The sequence below is a fragment of the Pollachius pollachius genome (assembly GCF_949987615.1).
Source record: "Pollachius pollachius genome assembly, chromosome: 8".
In the NCBI taxonomy this organism is placed as follows: Eukaryota; Metazoa; Chordata; class Actinopteri; order Gadiformes; family Gadidae; genus Pollachius; species Pollachius pollachius.
Genome location: NC_136941.1, coordinates 7,159,967 through 7,185,828, shown reverse-complemented (window position 1 = coordinate 7,185,828; position 25,862 = coordinate 7,159,967). Strand labels below are relative to the sequence as shown.

Below are 25,862 nucleotides of genomic sequence, written 5' to 3'. Positions count from 1 at the left end.
AGCCCCATCCCGACAGAGAGAGAGAGAAAAAGTGAGAGAGAGACCAAGAGAGAGAGAGAGAGAGAGAGAGAGAGAGGCTACTTTTCATTAACAGCTCACAGCCTCCCTATTTGACCGTCTGAAAAGGCTCCATTGTGTGCTGGCGGCGTGAGGGGCAGCAGGACGCTGGTGGAGGGGGTTCTGTGAGTTGAGGCTGGCTGAGGCCAGGCTGATAGGTGGGTGTAGCTGGGCCTGCTGCCTAAAACCACAGGAGAGACGTTAGCCAGACACTGGGCATCTCTGTGCTGCTTGCAGCCCAAAGCCTTGAGTCGCACCCCTGCTTAACGGCATCTTGTAAAAAAAACAACAACTTCATAACATGAAACATAAAAAAAAACAACACACACCTAGCCATTGGGAGCTCTTAACGGAATTAACGGTCGCCGGCCGTATGTTTTTCCATATTTGGAGTTGTTTTTGTCTCCGTTTTGGGAGAATGGGTGTTTTTTATATATTTAATGCATTACACAAAATGAGCCAATTGGATTAGGCAACTTCTCGCAGCCCAAGTGTATGCTGGGTAATGTTGTGTTTGTGTTTCTCTAAAAAGATTGAAAATATGCATCTCTGCTTTATGGCTAGCTGTGTATGAGACCAATAGACTATTGGCACCATTTTGCTTGTACAGATGAAAAAGATACCCAGATTAAATAACATACAACAAACAACATAAATATATATATTTTTAATCGTTCCATTGATATTTTCCAGAAAAATATGTTGAATGATAAAAACAGTGAAGATACAAAGTTTAGCATTTGATTTTTTTTATTGAAACAGTATGAGCAAAGACACTGCAATTAAATAAAAGTATACAAATTAAAGCAAAAAAAAAAAAGAGCCATTTGTTACTACGTGGTAATAGGGGCCAGGGCGGGGTGCACAGGGCTGTGAAGATAGATAGCGTTGCAAATGTTTGCGGTGTCTAAAGCCTCGCCATTAAACGTTAGATCACTCGTTCAGTGCACGACAATTAAACTGAGATTGTAAAATCAAGCAGAGCTAAGCAGAGTTAATTTTTTTACCATTACTGAACGGTCAAATGCGAGAATAAGAACAAGAATCTAATTAACAAAACAAGAACAACAAAATACACGACAGGGCGTCGCTGCCTTACGCTGAGCACTAAAATCAAAAAAGTAGTTCATCTCTGTCAGCTGGGGTTGTGCTTGTGTTTGTCCATGGCTGTTTTGGGGTACTTGCTAGTTGTGTGAGTGCTGCTGTGCTATAAATACATTCAGTAAGTAAATGCTACACATTGTCTATGAAACACTGAGATGTGTTAAAATGTTGGAAAGGATGGCCATTCGGATGGGAGGAAGCCAAACGTTTTTATTACGGACTAGCTGACGTAAAATAGGCCTGTACTCGGCAATTCACATTAATGCCGCTTTCAAATCCTCCCCAACTAAACTAGGTGGAATACCAGAGAGACAGTGGCACAAACCCTTCTGCTGAATTTCACAGATATGTACTATGTTTTTATAAGTCAGTGTTAAATAGGGCAGAATGTGTCACGTTACCCCTCGCAAATGAAGGTGTCTAGTTTCCTATCAGGCTCTCTACGTTAGCCCTTGTCAGAACAACATCTGCACTAGGTGCTTCATGCGATTGTCTGAGGTTTCGTTTTATGTCAAGTTACTTTGGCAAGGTAACCCAATTTGTTTAAAGTGTTTTATAAGGGAAAAAAAACAACAGTAACTTTGGCTGGTGGTCTGAATACTTTTCTAATTGTTCTTTGGACATAGCAGCAGCAGCAGCAGCAGCAGAGTCTGAATGGCTGCTGTGTGTGCTTCTCTGTGTTAGTAGAAAGCTAAAGGTACGAAACGGTGAGAAAGAGATGGATCGAAATGATCTGCGGACTAAGTCACCTCCTCACATTTGACTGTATATGTACATCCTTTTGGAATTCGTAGCATCCTTTCGCCGAACTTCCTCATTTGATAAAACCTATATTTTGTTTGAAGGAAAACTAACATGGAGCCACTCGCGGCCTCTTTCTTGTCGCATTAACTGGTCTTGAGATAAACACCGCCCACGTCCAGAGGTTGCACGCTCACAGCACCACCGGCCAAATAACTTAGTAGCAGTCTCTTTTATAGACGCAAACAAATGGGCCTTGAAGGTCTTCTAGAGAATTCCCCCCACCATGTTGGGTTGTGGGGGTGGGGGTGGGTTGGTGTGGGTCGATGGAGATGAGGGGTTGGGTGGTGGTGGTCGGTGGAGCTGTGGGAGGATCTACGGATGATTGCTTGTCCTTTTTCTTCTCCACCAGCCCACCGACACAAACATATAAACATATACACACACACACACACAGACACACAAACACACACACAAAGACACAGGCGGACACACACACACACACAGGCGCACTATCACACACTCTCACACACACACATAGGCGCACACACAAACTCTGAATAACACGGAGACACACACACAGGCACACTCTCACACTCTCTCTCTCTCTCTCACTCACACACACACACACACACACACACACACACACACACACACACACACACACACACACACACACACACACACACACACACACTAGTGCTTGACTAGTGCTGATAGCATGGTTGTTTAATGACAGGAAATGACATCACATTTCAGTAGTTCACAATTTCCAGAACTCTGGGCGCTCCTGCCTCTTTGTTTTTCCTTCTTTCCTTCATGGCCTGTGGGAAACAGAGAGAAAAGAAGAAGAAGGGGTTACAATACAGGCTGGGGAAGGACAAAGGGCTGCAGCAAGCCAATGTGTTCAACCCCAGAACTTCAGATAACATTCAGAGGAGAAGAATGGCTGGGTCCAGGGGTAGGCTTCTGCTTCAGAGTTGCTTAGGGATGGGTTATTGAAGGCCACTGTGAGGAGTTCTGCTCATTGATCCATGATCTCGTCCTGAATTAGAGAGCTATTTTGACTTGCCAGTGGTGCAGGCATTCAAAGAGAAGTCTAGGAGGCAGGGCTTGGTTTGGTCTGGTTCAATTTAGAAATTGTGGCTTTAAACGTAGCCATTAATTGCCGCAGCAAAATTTGATTGGAAACCGGTTGCAAGCAATGGAATAGGGCTGCAATCATTGAAGTGAATCCTAACATTGGCCAATCCACTCATATGTTTATGCTGGTAAGACAGATAAAAGAAGACTTGATGATTAAAGCTGTGTGTGTGTTAACGATAGATAAAAAAAGCCACAAGCTCCTCGTAGCTTCCTCTTCTCTCAATGTTTTTCAAATGTTGATTATCTGGACGGAAACTGAAGTAATCTTCAGTATAGCCGTAGTGTTTAATACAAGTAGTTATGGTTTAATGACAGACTGTCACACCGAAAGGGTTACATTTGTATGAGCCCAACATGAGAAAGGCTAACAGACAAGACATAGAAACACAAGTTAGGACGAGATTGTTGGGTCAGTGGTCAACATAGCGTGTCAGGGTGTTCTGTTAAGACTTGACTCTACACAGTATTAAGCAGGGGTCTCAAGTCATTTAGCACGAGGTGGGGTAAAAAAACGAATATATAATGATGTATATATTACAGAAACCAAGATGCCCGCTTTCTTTTCACGATCTTGGCTTTCTTGGCGGCCCTGCGACACAGAGACACAGCGGCGTTCAGTGACACATGCAGACACATTCAGGTCCCGGTGCCACCCTGCTCTCAGATGGGTGTGGTGCGCTGGAAAAACAGCTGTTATTTCCAAGACGTGCTTCGCCATGCGCACTCAGCCGAGGATCCCGGCCGGTTGTGGTCTGAATGACACTGCAGTATTCTGAGACGGCCCCGAGAGTCCGACGTCTCTCCGAAGGGGATTCGCACCGACGCCTATGTCATTCAAAGCTATTGCATCATGGGAATCATGCGTGGTGGCGTAAGTTGCCGGTGATCACGACACAGGCGTGCGTGTCTGCCACTTGCATGCACGCGTACGTCTGTAATATGCAAAAGGCTGGTGAGTATTTGTGTGTTTTTGATGACCAAGGGATGGGAGGTACTTACGAGTATTTGCCCATCCTCCTCACGAAGGCGATGATCCCAACGATGGCGAAGACAATCGCGAACACGACGCCGATGACCACTCCGACCACCTTGCCCGAACTCATTGCTTCTGCACGACGGAAAAAAAAACATCTTTATACAAGTTCTACTTGCTTCTCTACATCACTGATATTGTTCATTTCAAAGAGATGAATGATATAGAAAAAGGGTAAAGCAACTATAATGGTATAGATTTGATTCGATGATCCAAACAAAGGGTCCAATTTCTAAACCGTTTCTACACTAGCGCCACAAACAACAACAACCAGTAGTTAGCTTGGTTTGAATGCTAGCCCATTTCGTTAGCTTGGTTTTAATGCTATCCTATACGTGAGCTTGGTTTGAATGCAGCCCACATTAGCCCCCATATAGTGCCCACATGGCCCTCACCGTCCTCCAATTGTATCTCGCCCTCCACGCTAGCCTCTGTGTCGTCCACCAGGGTGTCCGTGGTTGCAGCTTTCTTAGCCGCCGCTTCCGTCACCTCCACAGCCGTGGACTCCGCGAGGGCGGCCTGGGTGGTGAAAGCGTCTTCCACGGTCGCCTGCGCCGTCGCAGCCTCTGTTTCGGATATGGTGGCCGCTCCTGTGGCGACCTCTGGGGTGGCCCCTGTGTTGACTTCTACGGCGGCCTTTGTGGTTCCTCCGTGGGTTGGGGAGGCCTCGTGGGCGGTCTCCGTGGTGACCTCTGCGGTGGCTGCTGTGGTGCCTTTGGCGGTGGGATCTTCTGGTACGTTCGTGGGGGCCCCGGTGACCACTTCGTGCGCTTCCTCTGTGGTTTTATGCATAGCCTCGGTTATACCCCCCACTTCTTCGGGGAGACTGGTGGGACCTAGGGGGACAAGCAGGAGGATGAGTTAGACGATACAGGTGGATGATCGATCGTTGGATGTGGAATGTGGGGATGGCTGGATGGATAGATGGATGGAAGGAGGAAGGATGTGCAGTTGATGGAATAGGGTTAGATAAATGCTATGCTGTAAAGTAGCCCTAAATTAAATCAGTGACACCTAAATCCTGATCCAGTGTGTGGTTATACAATGCCCTTCCCTGGCCCCTTTTGGTGAGTCCCAGGGTTAAACATTCATACTCCTCTTGGACACATAAAGTTTTTTCACAGTCTCCCACATCCTCTGCCAGGACGTCATCCCGTGAGCTCATCCTGTCCGCCTCCCTCCTGAACACCATGTTACCATGACCCCCAGAAACAACATGGCCACCGCACCCTGTGACTTGAGTAAACATCTTGAACCCCAGGCCACACCTGCAGCTTTGCCCTGAATACTGCTGCTTTCTGTCTCATGGGCATTCCGCAGGCCCGCCAGATCTCCGCGTAGATCCTTCCAGAGGAAGTCGTACGCTCGGGGGAGAGAGAGCGGGCACAGGGAGCCGTGTCAGAGGTAATTTAACCCTCTGTTGTTCTACAATTAGGTTGTTTTAAGGAAAAGAGGGGGCAGATGGAGTCGCCGCCGAGCTACAGCACAACCAGGCTTTTAACAAAGTGTTTCCCTTTAAGTGATCTGAAGAAGACCTCCTTGATCCTGTGGGAGGGTTGTTGATACGATCTGGGCAGTGTAAAAATAACACCGCCAAGAATGCTGCCCTGACCTTTTAATAAAACCGTCCTGAATGGTAATTGACAACCGGGGGTCGTGATTGTCGTGTTTTGACCTATTAGTTTACCCATCATCATCACCATCAGCATAATGATTTAAAATAAAATCAATAATGGAACGGGTGGCCACATTTGAAGAGGTTCAGCGGGCGTGTCATCGGTTTGATGTCGGTCAGAGGGAAGGCTGCCATTTTACAGAGGATGACTGCATACACCAGGACATGTGTTTAACGCAGTGCCTCTCATCAGGACTTGGACCAGGAAGGGCCCTGACTCAAACCCAGCCATTTCCCCTGCAGCAACCCGGCGCTACCTCCCTGTGTTTTCAACCTCCTCCTAAACCGCAACCGAGAACCATAGCCTGGACAGCGCAGCCTCACAAAATGAAGGAGGTAGATTTCACCGTGGCACCGAAATTACCGCCTACGGTTTACTTTCCACTGGCAAGATGATGTTGGCCCAAAATCTCTCAAACCCTTTTTATTTTTTACCCCGTAGAAAAACTTTCTTTTCCCCCATCGTCAGTTTCTTCAGCTCCCTTCTAAACTAGCGCTCCCTCTGGAATGAGAGGTCCTCTAAACTTAGCCTCTGACATCACTCTCCCTCGAGCCCATGAGTCCGATTGTTCGGGAATACTGATAATAGCGCACAACGCTCCGTAACGGTATAAATAACTCTCTCCGTGGCTCTGGTTATCAGGCGGCCGTGGTGGCACCGTTAGAGCTAATTCCATGTTCATTGGCAACAGGTGGTGTACATTGAGAACCCCTCCACCCCACATACGTCCATACCTCTCCACTCTGACTAAGTAGCCGTCGGGGCGGGGGGGTGACCACGGCGTCTGTTTGGAATGTCTGTATGCCATGATATGCTTTGCAGAGAATGGCCTTGCCACGATGAGTAATCACATGCCCCGCACGCCCCTCTTTCCGCCCTCTCCCCCCCCATCATCCTTTTTAGACCCAAAGCACACACATACGCTCACAAAAAAAACACACACACACACACAGACAAGCCAACGGCTGCAACAGACACACATGCCTCCCTTTGAGACACTCCAAAATACACACACAAACACACACACACACACACACACACACACACACACACACACACACAGCCACCCCCCCCCCCCCTCCCCCCCCCCACCCCCACACACACACACACACACACACACAACCAAAGCATGGCCCGCTTACAATTGTTTCATTATGTCCACACAACTCTCCCACAATTAGTGCTTAAGTAGTGTTTCCTTCCCGGGGCTGTGGCTCGCCTGTGCCGAATACAAACGTCAAGTTTTTGTCCCCCTCCCCCGTCTCTCTCTAGTCTCTCTCACCCTGGTAGACTCCTTAGCTAAAACCTCCACCCTCCTCCAACCTTATGCTCTGATTTTCCTCTCTTGCTTTCTTTCGCGGGGCTCTTCATCCCTGCGCTTCCGCCTTCTTACTGCTCATTCTATTACCCTTAATCCTCATTAGGCCTTTCATTATTTCTCCTTCTCCATTAAGCTGACTCCATATGAGAAGGCTCTCCGCAGGGCTCAACCTATGGAGAGAGAGGGAGGCAGGGCGACAGAGAGACACCGGGTAGGTGCCAAGGATAAAGAGGGGACATGAGAATGAATGAGAGCAATTATACCCTGCTCATTAACTGGTTGGTATTATAAAAATACCTGTGATGCCGATAAAAAATGTAATTTGAAGGTGGGAGACAAACAGACAAAAAGAGGGAGAGAGAGAGCGAGAGGGAGCGAGAGAGAGTGAGAGAGACAAGCATTGATTCAGTGTCTAGTAGAGCATGATCAGGGGAATGAGGGACAAGACACGTAACAGAGGTAACCCACAAAACACAAAAGGGGGACACATAGATTACAACAAGAACAGCCTGAAGGGAGGACCGTCCAAGATATTCTGCCGGTCAGTTCATCTTCTGGTCTTGGGAAGGTAAGAAGACATAAACATGGCCAGAGGCTTCACCGGTTAACCGAGGTCTTCTCTAGCCAGCACCCTGGTATGACCTAGGAGCCACAACCTCCAGCCACATATGTGGATGTTAAATACAAATAGACACAACAACTGACAAATGGTTGGCCTATAGAGAACCGACCCTGCATAGGATGAAGGTCTATACTTTCTTCCCCAGAGAGAGACGACAAAACAGCACAGAGTGAGGCTTTGAAGGGGTGAGAGTACAAATAGGCGCAGTGGAAAATGGTAAGAAAGTACAGAATGTCTCTGAATGTCTCTAAAGTGAATTGCATTCTGGAGGGAGAACAGCCCTTGACTCATTCCCTCTCCGGAGTCAGACGTCTTCCTGTCTGTCGCTGCATGAACCAATCCTGCGCAAGTCTCGTAGCAGACGTCCAATAAACATTCAGGAGCACGTGTGCGATGAGTATGCCTTCAGGACTGTAGTCCTGAATGATGAACGTGCGAACCATGTGTTGAAGATTCTGTGGGTCCACGTCAGCCACAGCTGATGTTGTTGGTGCACTGGTAGTTTTCCGAAGCTAAAACACCTGATTACTATACCGATAGAAATACAGAAAACCTAACGGAAAACATGTACTGACATTACATGGGTTAGGTTGTTGATCATAATAAGAGATTTCAGTTTGATCCTGAAAAATATATCTAAATTTAAAGCTAAGGACAAATAATACAAATATAGATTGTAGGGTCAAAGTTTGGGGTAGATGATTGAACGTTAATGAAGTGTGGCCTGCTTCCTTTCTTTATCTTGGTTGACAAAATTTTGCAGAAAACAAAGTTCTAATTATGTTCATGATTTATTTCACATGAATCTTTATCTTCTAATCTTTGACATAGCCTTGACTTCCTCTGCACAGCTCGTCCCTCATATCCGGACACTTTATCTCACAACGATAGATGACACTGATTACTTTCTTGAGAAATTTCTTTCTAAATGACTTGCATCCAAAAATAGGCAAAAATCCGCTACTGACATTTTGTACCGTGATCTTAACCCAACTTGTTGTCTCAAAGTCTTGCTAATAAAATACCAAACGCTCACAACACAGATGGACAAATGGAAAGAGAGACCGATGCATCGTATGAATGGAAAGAGGGGACGAGCGAGGGAGGAGGGCATTGTGTAACTAGTTGCATGGGAGGTGAGGGTAGGTGGGGTGGGGCAGGGCTGTGCCCCATCCGCCCCACGGCAAAGCATGAAGACAGAGACAGCAGACAGACAGCAGCTTTCTTTGTGTACGAGTGTGTGTGTGTGTGTGCGCGTGTGTGTGTGTGTGTGTGTGTGTGTGTGTGTGTGTGTGTGTGTGTGTGTGTGTGTGTGTGTGGCTACGTGGGTGCACGCTTCTGTGTTTGTGTTGCAATGCATGTGCAACACAAACACAACACAAACACAGCGTAGACACGCAGGCTCGTCCGTCGCGGGGCCGCCATATGTTGGACAGCATCCATCTGCTCTCAGTATGCGGGAGTGGCGGCGGTGGGCCCGACCTTGGGGTTTAGACCAGGATTTATTTAGTGTTTTCTCGTGCTGGTGGTCTTTGGAGGTGGAGGAGTATGAGTCAGAGGGGACGGGCCCCTCCTGGCTGTGTCAGCACCCAGTACCGAGTGGCACGGCAACTCCTCCGCCCAATCTCGTATGAGTGGCGTGCCGTGCTACCGGGGGGGATGTGTGGGGGCGGGCGTTGTGTGCTAGTGGAATCTGCTCAGCGATTGTTATCACACGGCACCGAGTACGCGGCTGTTTGGGCCTGGCTTTGTTCCCTTGCAGTAGTAGTGTCACGCACACACACTCACAAGCACACGCACACATTCACACACACTTCCTATCTGTCTTTGTTAAGGGGCGCACATACGGTTACATCAGCCCAGTGAAAACAGCACAGACATTCCAAGTCCAGCAGTACAGATTACAGGTGGTTGGAGCATGATTAAGGCGGCTTCAATTTCATCCAGAATGAAACCGGATGTACGTCTGTCTGTATGTATGTCTCAGAATAAAATAAAACAAAAACACAGTCATGATTTATGGATGGACAACATTAATAAGCGAGTGAATCACGTCCATTAATAAAAAAAGAAGACACATGTTTGTACATGTTTCACCTGCATTTCTGTCAAACAAACCCAATTCTGTGAAAGGGATATCTCTGTAAATAATGATACCCTGTCAGAAAGCGGTGTCGAGTGATACATCATCGAGGCCCTAAACGTTCTAATCTGAGGAGAGCTTCAAATCCGACCCTCTACACATCATAAAACACCCTTCTGCTTGTGTAAGTGTACACTTGCACAGCCCTGGCAAACTCTGTCTTCCCGGACGTGTACCTCAGACTGCGGTTCAGTTCTGACTGTATCTAAGATTTGTGTGCGTGCCAGACATTGGAGACATCAGTTTGTTCTGATACAGGAAGAAATGGAGGATGTGGTCTTTCTTTAGTGAAAGACAGAGAGAGAGAGAGAGTGAGAGGGAAGGAGGGAGAGAGGGAGGGAGAGCTAGAGAGAGGGAGAGAAAGAGAATAAGAGAGGAAAACAGAATGAGAAAAGTAGAGAGACATAGAGAGAGGGGGGAAAGAGAGAGAGACAGAGAACGAGAGAGATATTGGGGGAGAGGGAGGGAGAGAGAATGAGAGAGCTATAGGGGGAGAGAGACCAAGAGAGAGAGAGAGAGAGAGACACTGGCATTGCCTTGCGACTTGTTACTGGAATGCCACACTCGTCCAACCAAAAGAGACTGAATTAGCCACTTGTTGAATGTCTGCCACACTGGGAAAACACATCATGTGGCCATCAAGCTGTGGACATAACACACACACACACACACACACACACACAGACACACACACACAGACACACATGCATGCAAGCACACGCACAAAAGCAGACACACACACATCTAAAAGGACCCTCCTTTTCCCAACACTCATGTCTCTCTTCTCATGAAAAGAAAGCTTGGGAGTGTCTGTTGCTTGCTTGTTTTCCTGCGAGCTCTTTCCCGCTGGGGACGGACAGCCGGGTGACGTGTGGCGTGCTTGTGTTCCCCAGCCTCTCCCCTCGCTTCTGGCCCTGGGGCTATCCAAACCATGGGGTGGGTGTCTGGTCAGACACGAGTGGCTGACTCCAACGATTGACTCGTTTTCAGTTTCTTTTCTTTCTTCCAGTGGCACAGACAGAGGGCATTGACCTCTCTCCCCCCCCTCCCTCTCCCCCTCTCCCTCCCTCTCCCTCTTTTACTCCTGAGCGACCAGATGCACCGGGAGCAGTAAAATGCCAGGGAGAGCAGACAGGACATCATTACCAGGCAGGGTAACAGGCTGGAGATGGAGGGCGGGAGGGGAAGGAAGGGAGGGAAGTGGGGGAGCTTTTTTCTTTGTAAAGGATGCTCAGGGTTTGCAAGTCAGGGGCCAGGGGTTTGAAGAGAAAATAGTCAATGCAAATATTAAACCGAAGTGGGCCTACATGGCATGTATGATGACCCCTGCAATGCTTCGCCTTTCAGATCCCCCACCTACTTTCCCGCCAAAAAACGAGAACAAGGTTTTTTTTTGCTGTGTAGACCTTGTGTAGTTGCATTTTCCCTACGTTTGGCTATTAGGAGCAGAGCAGCGTGTTAAACAGGAGGCCCCCCAGGCCCCAGGCTGCCACTTAAAAATAGACCTTAAGCACCTATCGGTCCCTCTCTGTTCCACCAACTCTACGCCCCCTGTGCGTGTGTGTGTGTGTGTGTGTGTGTGTGTGTGCGTGTGTGCGAAGGGGGTTTACATGGAAGGAGTGGGCAACAGGCAAAGGGGTGGGGTGGGGGAAGAGGAGCATGTCAATGTGTGTTTGGGGGGGGGGGGGGGGGTTAAGTTTGACACCCCGCCAAAGATGGGTAAGTGAAAACTGGGGGGACACATAGTAATGATGAATGTCAACTCATGGAGGGCAAGACCTCTCACTCTCTCTCTCTCTCTCTCTCTCTCTCTCTCTCTCTCTCTCTCTCTCTCTCTCTCTCTCTCTCTATTGCTATCTCTCTCTCTCGCTCTCTGCCGTGTCTAACACCGCGCCCATCCATATGAGCCTCTCGTTAGCGCTATTTATACACACACACATATGCACACACACACACACACGCACACACACACACACACACGCACACACAGACACGCACACACACACCCCTTCTCCTGGGTGAGGGGTGGGGGTTGCCTTGATCAAGGAAGCAGAGAGTAAAGCAGTACAAGGAAATAGAGAGAAAGAGATAGAGACAGATTGAGAGGGTGGGCTGAGAGAGAGAGAGAGAGACAGACAGAGAGTTGGGCGATCAGATTTTGGGAGAAGAAGAAAATTCTAATTTCCCAATTAAATTAACAGAAACTGTAGAGGGGAACGGCAGAGGTAGAGACATGTGTTCAGGATATAGTGTTCACTGTGACACACACATACACCCCGGCCACACCCACCCACATACACACCCACACACCCACACACCCACACACACACACACACACACACACACCCTTCCCCATGTATATACGAGCGCTGGTTTGGGATCCTTCCAGAAGGATATTCCTTGCACTTTGAGATCACGCGGGCGCTCCATTACATCACATCAGCCCCCTTTCTCATATCTCTCAAACACACACTTGGTGCCATCCTGCTGCCAGCTTTGTGTAGAGTTTAGGAAGTATTGGGGAGGAAAAAGCGATTGGCTTACAGATAAAGACAGAGGTTGGCTGTCAGAATGAACCTCGTGTATATATTTACCCCAGCCTTTAAACAACCCACATTCCCAGATTGCTTTGTACACCAACAAGGAGCAATAAAAACGCTAGCTCAGATATCAAATCAAATAAAAAGGGGATTCCTTGACATTCAAAGGGGATGAACTGCAGTGAGTAAGAGATCAGATGTCGGTGGAAAACCGCCATCGCGGTTTTGCTTTTTTTTTTTTTTTTTCTGTGCCGAACTAGACGGGGTGTGCAACAGACTGATAAAAAAAAGTTTATGAGAGCAGGGCCGAAAAGTGTGTGTATGGAGTCAGTGTGTGTTTGTGTATGGAGTGTGTGTTTATTTATGGAGTGTGTGTTTTGCGGAGGGCAGAAAGCAGCCGTACGTAGAGAGAACAGAGAAAAGATGACTGGGGACACAGTGTCCTGGACTTGAAAGCCCAACCACAGAGACACCAGAGAGAGAGAGAGAGAGAGAGAGACACCAGAGAGAGAGAGAGAGAGAGAGAGAGACCGGAGTGAGTTAGAGAAGGAGACAAAGAAAGACCAGAAAAAGAGAGCAATGAGAGACCTTGGAGACCATAGGGAGCCATAGAGAAACGATAGGGATAGAGTGACAGAGAGACATGGAAAGACCAGAGAGAGAGAGAGCGTGAGAATGAAATTGAAAAAGAGGGAGAGAGAGGGACATAGAGAGACCATAGAGAGACTCAAGAGAGAGTGTGAGAGAGAGACTTAGAGAGACCATAGAGAGAGCATGAGATAGAGACATAGAGAGAGAGGTAGAGAGAGACATAGAGAGACCATAGAGAGAGCATGAGATAGAGGCATAGAGAGAGAGGTAGAGAGAGACATAGAGAGACCATAGAGAGAGCGTGAGGGAGAGAGACACAGAGAGACCATAGAGAGACCTAAGAGAGAGTGTGAGAGAGAGACTTAGAGAGACCATAGCGAGAGAGAGTGGTTGACTTACTGGCACGTGTGACGCCGCAGAAGGGACCGGCCAGGGCCAACAAGATCAGCAGCTGAACTTTCATGGTGGCGGATAACTTTGAACACGAGCAAAGAATATTGAGATGTTCTCCGTGCACGTCTTCCTCCGGTCAGGGGTGTCAGAGAGAGTTCCTCAGGAGGGCAAAGAGCAAGGCAACGGGTTCAGCTCGCGCACACCAGTCAGCCTCTCCCCGTCCGGAGTAGGAAGAGCAGAGGGTCAGAGAGGTTAAAAAACCCAAAAGCCGGAAAAGAATCCCCAAAGTTTTTTTGAGTTGATTTTCTTTTGTCTGGAGGAGCTGAGGGCCGGCAGCAGCGAGGAGGCAGGAACAAAAGAAAGAGCTGGAGTCGGTGTGAGCTGGAGTTGGAGTGAGCTGATGGTGGGTATACTGGCAGAGTAGAGAGATGAGCGAGAGGCACGGTGAGAGAGAAGGAGTGAGTAAGAGAGGTTTGAGGATGTTACAGAGGCTCTGCTGGTGTAGAGGAAATGGTGAGAGAGAAAGAGAGAGAGACTGTAAGCGGAGCAGCGATGGAGGAGGGGTCCCATAAACTGGGGTGGATGTGTGTGTGCGTGTGCGTGTGTGTGTTTGAGGGTGGGGGGAGTGGTGGTTTGGGGGGGGGGGGGGGGGGGGTTGCCTGGGCAGTAAGCAGTAGTTAGGTGGTCCGGCCCCCTTTCTGTTCCCTGAAGCCCCGATAATATTAGTCAAACACACGACGACCACAAAAACAAGACAAATAAACAGCACTGTGGTGTTTAGCCTGTGGAATTATCCAGACAGACACCTTAAAAACACTGCCAATATTCGTCTACAAAAACGGAAAAACACAGGCGAGTCAGTGAATGAACAGAGAGATTAGATGTGTGAGCAGTGTTGGTGAATGCATGAAATGCTTCATACAGTGAAGTGAGGGCTGAGGGGAATGAGATAGTCGTTGATCAACGATTTCAGTTCCACCCTGTGTTTTGGGTTTTAATCATATCCCTCCAGATTCAAAGGTTAGTCATTTGGTCAGTCCAAAGCATAGACCATATGAAATCCAAAGCTAATGATTTGAACCAAGAAAAAAAGGGCCGATGTGGATGTAAACGTCGCCCAACAATGTGTGTTTTTAACGATCTCTTAACACAAAGATCTTGTTGCTTCTGTCAGGTAAAAATGTTAGCCAGAGGAATGGGATTTTTTAGCTTTTTTAAACCCACCAACCTCTCACCCCCGCCGCTGCTCCAATGAGAAGGGGTCGTAAATACAGTTGGAACACTGTGTGACTTTCACACAGCACGAGCCCGGTGGTCCGCCGCGAGGAGACACCCGACCGAACGCCATGTTGGCACGAGGATGCCACCTGTTGGACGGTAAACGGTATGGATAAAAATGTTGAGAAATAAGACTTGGAAGTTTGAATATTTGAAAGTTTCTTGAATATTGTCTATGGATTTCCCCCCCTATATCTAGTCACAAAATGTAGGGGTTTGTTTTTTTAAATCTCTCAATTGACTTCACTTTGTAAAACAAATAGAATGAGTTTATATAGGCCTATATCTAAATGTAGAAATCTAAACTATCCTATGAGAAGAGGGAATATTTTCCCTTAATATTGATTATGAAATAACAGAGGGCCACTTATCAATTATTATTGATAGAAGAATAACCACAGAAAAAAGTTGTGCGGTAAAAATGGTCAATGACATTTTAATAAACACTGAAACAAAACGTAACAAAGCGCCATACACAGAATATTTATGACACACACAAAAAGCCAATGCAATTTTTTTTCCAGCACTTATTTACAATATACGGACGGTATGTACACAATGTTGCTCGAAGCACAAATAACAAAATACTTTCCCATACTACAGTTCTCCTCTTCTGCCTTCACCTGTCCTCTTTTTTACCAGTTCACGGGCGAATGGGCGGAGTACATACAGATATTTACAAGGACAACAACCCACTAACGTACAAAGATAGATATATTTGCTGCTCAGCCCAACACAGCATTCAATGTCAATAACAACAACCTTTATTCCCTTGTGAAGAACCTTTTACATCTGGTTTAGAGTTGAGCTCTTTCCCGAGAAAGACCACTTTAAGATTGTTTGTTATATACCCATTAAATAGAAAAACATTTATGTGTTGATGTCTACATGGCTCTTTTGATTGGTGAACATGTATATTCTGACCTTAAAGAATCGATGCACTCTGGTAGGCTACACGATGACAAAATGAAAAGCTCACCATCTATAATAAATAAAGACAAGACAGAATGTAGGATATTTTCTCCTAAGTCTTCACTTCCTTGCTGTAATAGTTCATTAATATCTATTTTTTTATGCAACAAAAGGTCAGAAGAGACATTCTTCTCCATTCAATGCTACCATGTTTAAAATTGTGCAAAATCAGCGAGTCGTCCTAATCAATGCCTTCTTTGATTAATACTTAATCATTAATTGACCAGCACAGTACTTTAGGTCTCCATTATCCCCCAAAATCTTTATCGGCAAACATGTCTGAAGCCTGGCTAGTGTACTCTGTGTCTGGAGATTATATCGCATACTTTCCTGGGTCAGAATGTCTCAATAATATCTGGTCTCAGAAAGCTTAATCTGTGGAATCCATTCTGGGGAGGAGCACCAATAAAATATAAAAACAGACACCAAGAAACGCAGATCGAACATTAGGTTTTCATCAACCAGGTTCAACGCTTCAACAGGTCAAAGTTCACAACAATCACTCAAAATCAAGGTCATCCGTATTTTTCCGCTGGCCATTATACAGGAAGTTTGAATATGAAGAGTGAATCCTATTGGCCCTAGTTGTATGCCCTGTTTTGCCTTGTTATTATTATTATGGGATACAAACACGCTAGAATCACAGCATCACTCCTTACTGGGTTAAGCGTGCCTTACCAAGTGATTGAGACGTGGGTTGACAGATTCTGTCATGGGAGGCAGCTCAGAGCACAATTCCACCCATTGAGATAAGATACATGGCTTTAGATTTGTTCTGAAACTAAGACCCTGAGGGCGCTATTCTTATTCAAATCATACATGCATGCAGTGATGCATATGCACATACAAACACGCGCGCACACACACACAGACACACACACACACAAATGTACCCACAGACAGACAGACACACACCCTCATATTCGCATACCAACACAAGGACACGTACACACGCACACACACACAAACAAACACGCATGATGACAAAAATACTCATGACTGACAAGCAGCTTTGTTGTCATTAAGGTTGAAGTGCGACCTTGATTGTACCACAAGGTGGTGCTCCACCGTCAGTAATTGAAGCAAAGGTTGGCGTGTCTTCACTCCATTGAATGAAACAAGCTAAAGAAAACCTAAAATCGACCCTCTTTTGAAGTGGACCGGAGCTATGCTGATCCCAATTAACCAGGGGTACCTACATCCGTAACCCGGGCGCATTTGACGTATCTTTGCAGCAATGGTGCCGGAGAGAGTTGTAGAGAGTCTTGACCACTCACCGGCAATTTTCTATCTTTGACCTTTCAACCCAGCCCAAGCAGACCCCAACACACAGTGCATGTTGGGCGGACATATAACGATAAAACAACTGAGAGGTGAAAAAAAAACGACAAGAGACTTGACTTCACCATCCTCATCGAGACAACATTTCGGCGACTTTGTAAACCTGTTGGGAAGGGAGGGGGCGGGGGGGAGAGTAGGGGGAGGATGGGGGTTGGTTATGAGACAAGACAATACAGATAGCTTCTAATGTCCCCAATCAACCCCCATATCCATTTGAGTCCTTCTTTATATGATTGTCTTTAGACTCCTCATCCTTGCGATAAAAAAAAAACGAAATGAATCTCAAGCAAAGTCATATTCCATCATTCATTTTTTAGATTGTCTTTTGTTTTTCTTGTAGGCAAACGTTGCCTATTTCTCTCCTTCTCTCTCTCTTACTCCCTATCTCTCTCTCTCCCTCTCTCTCTCTCTTCTTGCTTCTGAGTGTCTCTCGCCCCGCTCTAGACGATGGAGTCCCAGTCGAAGTCGTCCTGGATGTCGTCGGCTGCGGGGAGCCGTCTCATGGTGAAGTGGCCCGGGGGGGGGGGCAGCATGTGCTGCTGCTGGCTCAGTTGACTGTGGAGGCCTGGAGAAAGAAAGAGAGAGGGGGGGGGAGAGAGACATAGAGAGAGAGAGAGAGAGAGAGACACACACAGAGAGAGAGGAGACGAGAGAGAGACATAGAGACACAGAGAGAGGAGACGAGAGAGAGACATAGAGATACAGAGAGAGAGGAGGGGGGAGAGACAGAGAGACGCACAGAGAGAGGAGGCGAGAGAGAGACATAGAGACACAGAGAGAGAGGAGAGGGGGAGAGACAGAGAGACGCACAGAGAGAGGAGACAGAGAGAGACATAGGAGAGGGGGAGAGACATAGAGACCCACAGAGAGGAGACGAGAGAGAGACATAGAGACACAGAGAGAGAGGAGAGGGGGGGAGAGAGAGAGAGACGCACAGAGAAAGACAAAGAAACCGTGAGAGAGGACAGATGGAGAAATATATAGACAAAGGGAGAAGCGATGAAGAGAGGAGACGAGAGAGAGCCATAGAGACACAGAGAGAGAGAGAAGATGGAGAGGAATAGAGACAGAGGGGAGGGGAGGGACAGAGAGGGTGAGGGAGAGTGACATGGAGGGATGTAGAGAGTGGAGAGGGAGACGTGGAGAGATAGAGAATGAGAGAGAGACAGAAAAACCGAGAGACAAACAGTAGGAGGGAAGGAGAAAGAGAGAAGGGAAAGGGAGATAGTTGTTTAATTCAATTGTTGTTATCATATGATTGCGTTATTCTTATTTACAAATTACAAAAATTTAATTGCTAACATTATTATATCACCTGTCTTATGTCCTATTGTCCTAGAATCATACATATAATATGGATATAATATATAGATATATATTATATATGTTATATAATAACCACGATCATATTATATGCATTTCTGCATTTGAATGTCATATTGAATTGAGAGGGAGAGAGAGAGAGAGAGAGAGAGAGAGAGAGAGAGAGAGAGAGAGAGAGAGAGAGAGAGAGCGAGAGACAGATAGAGGGCAGAACATATGCCAACATGCCTCCTCCGTGTTCCATGACACCAAGACATCTTCCACGGGGATTAGCCTCCGCTCGTCCGAGCTGTGCCAAACACTACATCCAAGCCCTGATGGGGACTTATGCTTTGAAATCCCTCCACCGTCTCCCCCCATGGCTGGGGGCTGGTGTGGATCCTAGAGACCCAGACTCACCTGTGCTGGGGGGGCCGGTCTGGGCGAGGTGAGGGAGGTGGGGGTATCCAGGGGGTGTCATCATAGCGGAGATGCTCTGTCTGGAATCCATGTACATGTTTCCTGGGGGGGGGGGGGGGGGGGAAGATGACGGCGTGAGATGAAGTCTGTCTTTAAAACCCTGTCGCTGCGCATCAAGATGACCCCCGACGCATGGATCCATCTGCACTCAGGCAGGCTGGTATGATGACATCATCCACGGGAATCACACACTTTGATTGACATGGCGAGGGCTGGAGGCGGGCCTTTAAGATGGCAATGTTTTTTAAAGCGCAGCCGGCGTGTGTGTCGTGTGTGTGTGGCAGGTGTGTCATCATGATAATGTTGTCAATTCATTCTATAGGTGTTAGCATACACACGTGGACAAAATTGTTGGTACCCCTCTGTTAATGAAAGAAAAACCCACAATGGTCACTGAAATAACTTGAAACTGACAAAAGTAATAATAAATAAAGATTTACTGAAAATTAACCAATGATAATCAGACATTGCTTTTGAATTGTGGTTCAACAGAATCATTTAAAAAAACAAACTAATGAAACAGGCCTGGACAAAAATGATGGTACCCCTAGAAAAGATTGAAAATAATTTGACCATAGGGAAATGTTAAACTAAGGTGTGTCCTCTAGTTAGCATCACAGGTGTCTTCAAACTTGTAATCAGTCAGTCTGCCTATTTAAAGGGTGAAAAGTAGTCACTGTGCTGTTTGGTGACAAGGTGTGTACCACACTCAACATGGACCACAGGAGGCGAAGGAGAGAGTTGTCTCAGGAGATTAGAAAGAAAATTATAGACAAGCATGTAAAAGGTAAAGGCTATAAGACCATCTCCAAGCAGCTTGATGTTCCTGTGACTACAGTTGCACATATTATTCAGAAGTTTAAGGTCCATGGGACTGTAGCCAACCTCCCTGGACGTGGCCGCAGGAGGAAAATTGATGACAAAATGAAGAGACGGATAATAAGAATGGTAACCAAAGAGCCCAGAACAACCTCCAAAGAAATTAAAGGTGAACTCCAAGGTCAAGGTACATCAGTGTCAGATCGCACCATCCGTCGTTGTTTGAGCCAAAGTGGACTTCATGGGAGACGACCAAGGTGGACACCACTGTTGAAAGCAAATCATAAAAAAGCGAGACTGGAATTTGCCAAAATGCATATTGACAAGCCACAAAGCTTCTGGGAGAATGTCCTATGGACAGACGAGACAAAACTGGAGCTTTTTGGCAAGGCACATCAGCTCTATGTTCACAGACGCAAAAATGAAGCATACCAAGAAAAGAACACTGTCCCTACTGTGAAACATGGAGGAGGCTCAGTTATGTTCTGGGGCTGCTTTGCTGCATCTGGCACAGGGTGTCTTGAATCTGTGCAGGGTACAATGAAATCTCAAGACTATCAAGGCATTCTGGAGAGAAATGTGCTGCCTAGTGTCAGAAAGCTTGGTCTCAGTCGCAGGTCATGGGTCCTCCAACAAGATAATGACCCGAAGCTAAAAACACCCAAGAATGGCTAAGAGCAAGACATTGGACTATTCTGAAGTGGCCTTCTATGAGCCCTGATCTAAATCCTATTGAACATCTGTGGAAGGAGCTGAAACATGCCATCTGGAGAAGGCACCCTTCAAACCTGAGACAACTGGAGCAGTTTGCTAATGAAAAGTGGGCCAAAATACCTGTTGACAGGTGCAAAAGTCTCATTGACAGTTACAAAAATCGTTTGATTGCAGTGATTGCCTCAAAAGGTTGTGCAACCAAATATTAAGTTAAGGGTACCATCATTTTTGTCCAGGCCTGTTTAATTAGTTTGTTTTTTAAAATGATTCTGTTGAACCACAATTCAAAAGCAATGTGTGATTTTCATTGGTTAATTTTCAGTAAATTTTTATTTATTATTACTTTTGTCAGTTTCAAGTTATTTCAGTGACCATTGTGGGTTTTTCTTTCATTTACAGAGGGGTACCAACAATTTTGTCCACGTGTGTAGATCGTCGTGCTTCCTGATGCAGTGTGATGGCTGTCATGTATGATTACCCAAGCACTACACACGTGTCAGTCTGTCAATAGCCAGGAAGAGATAATATATAAAAGTGGTAGTAATGGTGATATATCATAGCTCGAGATAATTCAAGATATTATACCACAGTATCGTTAAGTACTTAGTCTTGATTGGTCAGTAACGTTTCAATGGTGTGCATTTATACAACTCTGCCTTTAAACAGTCCAAACCGATTCATATCTAACAATAACGGAAAAAATACAACAATCTACCAGATGTCAACATGCTCAAAGTTCAACCGAAGAAAATTGCAATTTCAGCTGATTCAGCAGATTAAAAACCAAAAACGTAATATATGGAAGTGACTATTATCTATGAGTTTTGTGGTATGAGTCGTATAAGCAGAACACCCCTCTACAGGGTGTCCCGTTTCGGTGTAATCCGTTCTTCTGCAGGGGGTAAGCACCTTCCGTGTGCCCACGGCCACATCGACGCCCCAAGGCTCAGTACCCCACAATAACGGGACACCCCGTCGCGGTTCATTCCTCAAATAACAAGAGCTAGGGCTGCTAGATTATGGAAAAAATCATAACCACCATTATCTTGATCAATATTGAAATCACGATTATTCAACAAACAAAAAAATCGTTGAAAACATGATGGATTTATTAGGCATTTCTCCCGAAAAAAAAGAACATTGTAGCTGTGCACTTCGAAATTTCGCCTTAAAAAATTACACAAAATGGTAGGGTTAAAATAGAAAATGTTCAATTAGAAAATAACATACAAATATGCATCCAGTTGTTCCACATTTTCTATAAAACATTTAATTAACAAAATAAAGATACTTAAAAAAAATATATGGTTTCAACTTAGTTATATTCATTTGGAGATGGTTTGGCCCAAAAATCTAAATCGCGATCAATATTGGATTAATCGCCCGGCCCTAACAAGCATGACCAGAGGGATCCCACTGACCGCTGCTGATGTGCTGGCTGTGCTGCTGAGCCTGGCCCTGAGGGTGGGCCTGGCCGGCCTTGGGGTGCAGCGCCCCGTGGCTCTGCTGGGTGCTCCCGGGCTGGGGCGTGGGGTGCTGGGCCTGGGCGGCGGGGGGCAGGGACCCCGTCTGGGTGGGGATGACCCCGGTGGCGCTGAAGAACTGGTTGATGGAGGAGCAGAGGTCGGCCATCTGGGCGCCGTCCAGAGACCAGTTGTTGAGCGCCGCCTGCCGCATGCTCTCCTTCAGGCCTGGCGGGTTCAAAGGTCACACAGGCACGCACACACACACACACACACACACACACACACACACACACACACACACACACACACACACACACACACACACACACACACACATACAGTGATTTAGATTGTGGAAGCACCAGCAAAGTTGTGTTGCTGTGTTGGGGTTTTTTGGAAGAACAGCCTCAGCTTTGCACCAGAGGTCTGAACGATGGTTGTGTCCCTGACATCGTTGGTGTTTGGTGAGAGTGTTTTGAATTGAACAAATGAAGGATATTGTAAAGAACAGCAAAACCGATAGGGCTGCACCAATCCTTTCATTACATTCACAAAATATTACCGTACGCACACACAAGGCGCACAACATTCAACGAGGAGCAGGAATAAAAGAAAACATTCACCTCTTAAACTTTTTCATCAAAGTGTAGAGCAGAAATAACGACCCTGGATTTTGTCAATATTGCGTTTGAAGTTAAACCCAACCTGTCCCCCGTATTAAGTATTCATTTAGCTTCTATCCTCCCATCAGCTAGGCACCAACAATCCTCCCATTTCTCTGCGGGAAGTGCCAATTGGATCAAACTCACTTTGTTCTTCGAGAGAGACAGAGAGAGAGAGAGAGGGAGAGAGAGCGAGAGGGAGAGAGAGAGAGAGAGAGAGCGAGAGCGAGAGGTAGAGAGAGAGGGAGAGAGAGAGAGAGAGAGCGAGAGTGAGAGCGAGAGGGAGAGAGAGAGAGAGAGAAGAGCATCTCCTTCCTGCTGTTTGGAGGGTTGCCAGAAAATGGCGGCAGAAAGCTTTACTCCGGTGGGAAGGAGGTCAAGCACCGTGGGACGGCGAGAGAGAGTGAGAGAGAGAGAGAGAGAGACAAAGACTGAGAACACGGGAGAAGTCAGTGAGAGACTGATAGAGAGACAGAAAGAGACAGAGAGCAAGTTTGCCACAGAGACAGACAGAGGGAGAAATACCGTGAGGGAGAAAGTGAGAGAGGGAGGAAGAGAGAGAGAGAGCGAAGAAGAGAGAGAGAGGCTGAGAAAGAGAACGAGAGAGAGGAAGAGAGAGTGAGAGAGAGTAAGGGGGGGGGGACAAGGGGTCTTTTTGCCTCTCATTACACCAGCCGCTCTCATCCATCATGTGTGGATGTTCCTGTCTGTGTGCACCAGCCGTGATAAGAGCCTGTTACCGAGCCCCAGCCTAATTGGATTATTCACATCGCACAAACAAGGAAGGGAGGGGAAACAGAGGGCGAGAGAAAGAGAGGCAGTGTGAGAGAGAGAGAGAGAGAGAGAGAGAGAGGGGGAGAGAGAGAGATTGAGAGAGCGAGAGAGAGAAGGAGCGAGAGCAGAAAAGGACAGAGAGAAGAAGAAAGAAAGCAAACAATAGCAATAGGAGAGAATATCTCACCACGAATACCGGATCCGAGTGATTCACACATTTGACGTGCTTTGGCAATCCCAACGTATGTTTCCCATGCCAATAAAGGCCTTGCAATTGAATTGTGATTCTGACTCATAACTCTGAGGTTCTGGGGGCCAAGTGCAGGAGTTTGGCATATGGAAATCAAAGAATAGTTTGTACATTATTACAATTTTGTTGTTTTAGGAAGAAGAAAATGGTTCAGGTTATAATTCAGGCACAATAAACGGTAAGAGGTTAATGGCTGTCGAACAAACAGACCGGGGCACGTTTCCCTCAGCGACTCCGGTGTCGGGGATAGAAAGTTAAAGCGAACCGAATGCTAATTTATCAGAAGGCAGTATGTTTACCTCATCACTCCGCCTGACCACTGTAGCCGTATGCTTACGTGTCTTGTTACTATGGTAACCAGAGTGGGCAGGCCATTTTGATTTCAAGGTTCGGACGGGGGGACGGGGACGCAAACCCACCTTGTGTTTACCTGATAACTACTGTGTTCGAGCATATCTTTAAGTATCCTTGAGTCACCCGACGACCTAAATCTGTTTGATGGGACACATGTTGCTCTGGGCATCAAAGTTTGATCCCAGGAGATGCTGAAGTCAGAACACAGCCATGAACACAGCCATGGGGTTCCTCAGAAGACAAGTTTCTTTGTGTGTGTTCGTTGCCATAACGATAGTGTGTAGTTCGATGGGTGCTTGGGTGCAGATATTGTGTTTGTGAATGTGTGTGGGTTTGTGTACAAGCATTCATGAAGATGTGTGTGTGTGTGTGTGGGTGTGTGCGTGTGTGTGTGGGGGTTACCTTGGAACGGGGAGAGATCGACATCAGACCAGTTGTAACTGGTGGCGATGCGGCAACTTTCCTTTAGCCAATCCAAGTTAGGATACCAGTCAGCTGACATACCTAGGACACACACACACACACGCACGCACGCACGCACGCACGCACGCACGCACGCATGCACGCACACACAGACAGTTTTAAAACATAGTTTTCTCCTTTCAGGTTCAGAAGAGCAGCTGCAACTCTAAATTAGCATTCTAGAGTTAAAACACTAAATACTGCATCTAACATACATCTTCCCCAACCACAGCAATTAAAAGCACTCCTCTCCTCTGCTTTACATGTTAGAGGAATGCAGTCCTATGATCGACACATGGTGGGATACTTGGTTTAGAACAGTTATAAATGGAATACATTAATTGACACCGTAATCCAGGAGAGTGTTGAAATAAAGACCTTTGGACCAGCATGAAAACACCCATTGGATCTGGAAACTATTAACATTATTGTTGTGTCGGTTGAAATGGAGTCTAATCGACTGCGGCTTATGTGGAAGAAATTCTGTAATTGGCCACAAGGTGGCATGTCTTTCCTATAGACAAGGATTTCTATTCAATCGGAAAGAGGGAGAGAGAGGGAGAGAGAGGGAGAGAGACAGAGAGAGACAGAGCGAGAGAGAGATGCAGAATGCTCAGATGGTATCAAAGGCTCCGTGACCTTATTAAGCACAGGAGTGTTCCTTCCTTTCTCCGTCTCATGAGCCCCACGTTGGAGCCTCGTTTATTGGGCTGGTGAACACAGAATCAAGATCTTTGGGATTTTAACTTCTTTGTATGTCTTCCATGATGTAAAACCGATCCAGAAAGCCATTTTGTCACTTATACCTAAGCCATAATTTTGATTAAGTAATCATAATCAATCATCATTAAGTAATCATTTTTTGAAAAAGCTGATGTATGTGCTTGCCAGTCTTAATCAGCCTTCCACTCTGCTCCAAACTCGTTCTCTTCGTGACGTCAAAGCTACTCTGACACCGAAAGGGTATGCTAACGCCGTGCAGGCGTTAAACCCGATGTCGAAACCGATGTGCAACTGGTGTGAGCCGTATTTAGAATTGGATGTGGAACCAGATCGGAAACCTGATGTGAAAACAGATGTGAAACATGATATCAAATCCGACGCCTAACAAGACATGAAACTTAACGTCAAATCCGATGTGATCGGATTTGACGACATGGAAGACATGGAAACCGGACGTGACACCTGGTGTGAAACCGGACGTGACACCTGGTGTGAAACCGGACGTGACACCTGGTGTGAAACCGGACGTGACACCTGGTGTGAAACCGGACGTGACACCTGGTGTGAAACCGGACGTGACACCTGGTGTGAAACCGGACGTGACACCTGGTGTGAAACCGGACGTGACACCTGGTGTGAAACCGGACGTGACACCTGGTGTGAAACCGGACGTGGCGCGGTGCGGCGCGCCGCTGGTCTCACCCGTGCCGGCGAGGGCGTGGAGGGAGAGAGGGGAGGGCTGCTGGGAGTGCTGGCCGGGGTGCGCTGGGTGCGGGCCGTGGGCCGAGTGCGGGGAGAGGTGCGGGTGGTGGTGGTGGGCGTGGTGCGGAGCCTGGCTGTGGCCGTGCGCTTGGTGGTGGTGGTGCTGGTGGTGGTGCTGGTGGTGGGCCCCCCCGCC

At 46.8% G+C, this 25,862-nt stretch overlaps 2 protein-coding genes across 2 annotated transcripts in view; both read right to left on the bottom strand.

Moving 5' to 3' along the window:
• Positions 1-709: 709 nt before the first annotated feature.
• On the bottom strand, positions 710-13,918 carry pdpn (podoplanin). Its single transcript, XM_079741065.1, has 4 exons — positions 13,374-13,918; positions 4,477-4,917; positions 4,048-4,156; positions 710-2,726 (listed from the first exon to the last, which is right to left on the bottom strand). The coding sequence occupies exons 1-4, from the start codon at positions 13,435-13,437 to the stop codon at positions 2,720-2,722; spliced, it is 621 nt and encodes a 206-aa protein (XP_079597191.1). The 5' UTR covers positions 13,438-13,918; the 3' UTR covers positions 710-2,719.
• A 3,480-nt stretch (positions 13,919-17,398) lies between these two features.
• The window catches only part of LOC307079604 (forkhead box protein J3-like), a gene marked incomplete at both ends in the record, with an annotated part of 44,805 nt that continues 36,341 nt past the window's right edge, over positions 17,399-25,862 (bottom strand). Inside the window, 5 exon segments of the mRNA XM_079742041.1 lie at positions 17,399-17,523; positions 18,681-18,782; positions 21,695-21,964; positions 24,182-24,283; positions 25,667-25,862. The exon segment at positions 25,667-25,862 is cut by the window's right edge and continues 131 nt beyond it. Of these exon segments, the coding sequence (XP_079598167.1) occupies positions 17,399-17,523; positions 18,681-18,782; positions 21,695-21,964; positions 24,182-24,283; positions 25,667-25,862 (795 nt within the window).

Coding starts and splice junctions, on each gene's coding strand:
- pdpn (XM_079741065.1), bottom strand. CDS start 13,437: ATGAAAGTTCAGCTGCTGATCTTGTTGGCCCTGGCCGGTCCCTTCTGC. Junction 4,918..13,373: donor CTGCGGCGTCACACGTGCCA/GTAAGTCAACCA, acceptor TTGTCCCCCTAG/GTCCCACCAGTCTCCCCGAA. Junction 4,157..4,476: donor CGAGATACAATTGGAGGACG/GTGAGGGCCATG, acceptor TCCGTCGTGCAG/AAGCAATGAGTTCGGGCAAG.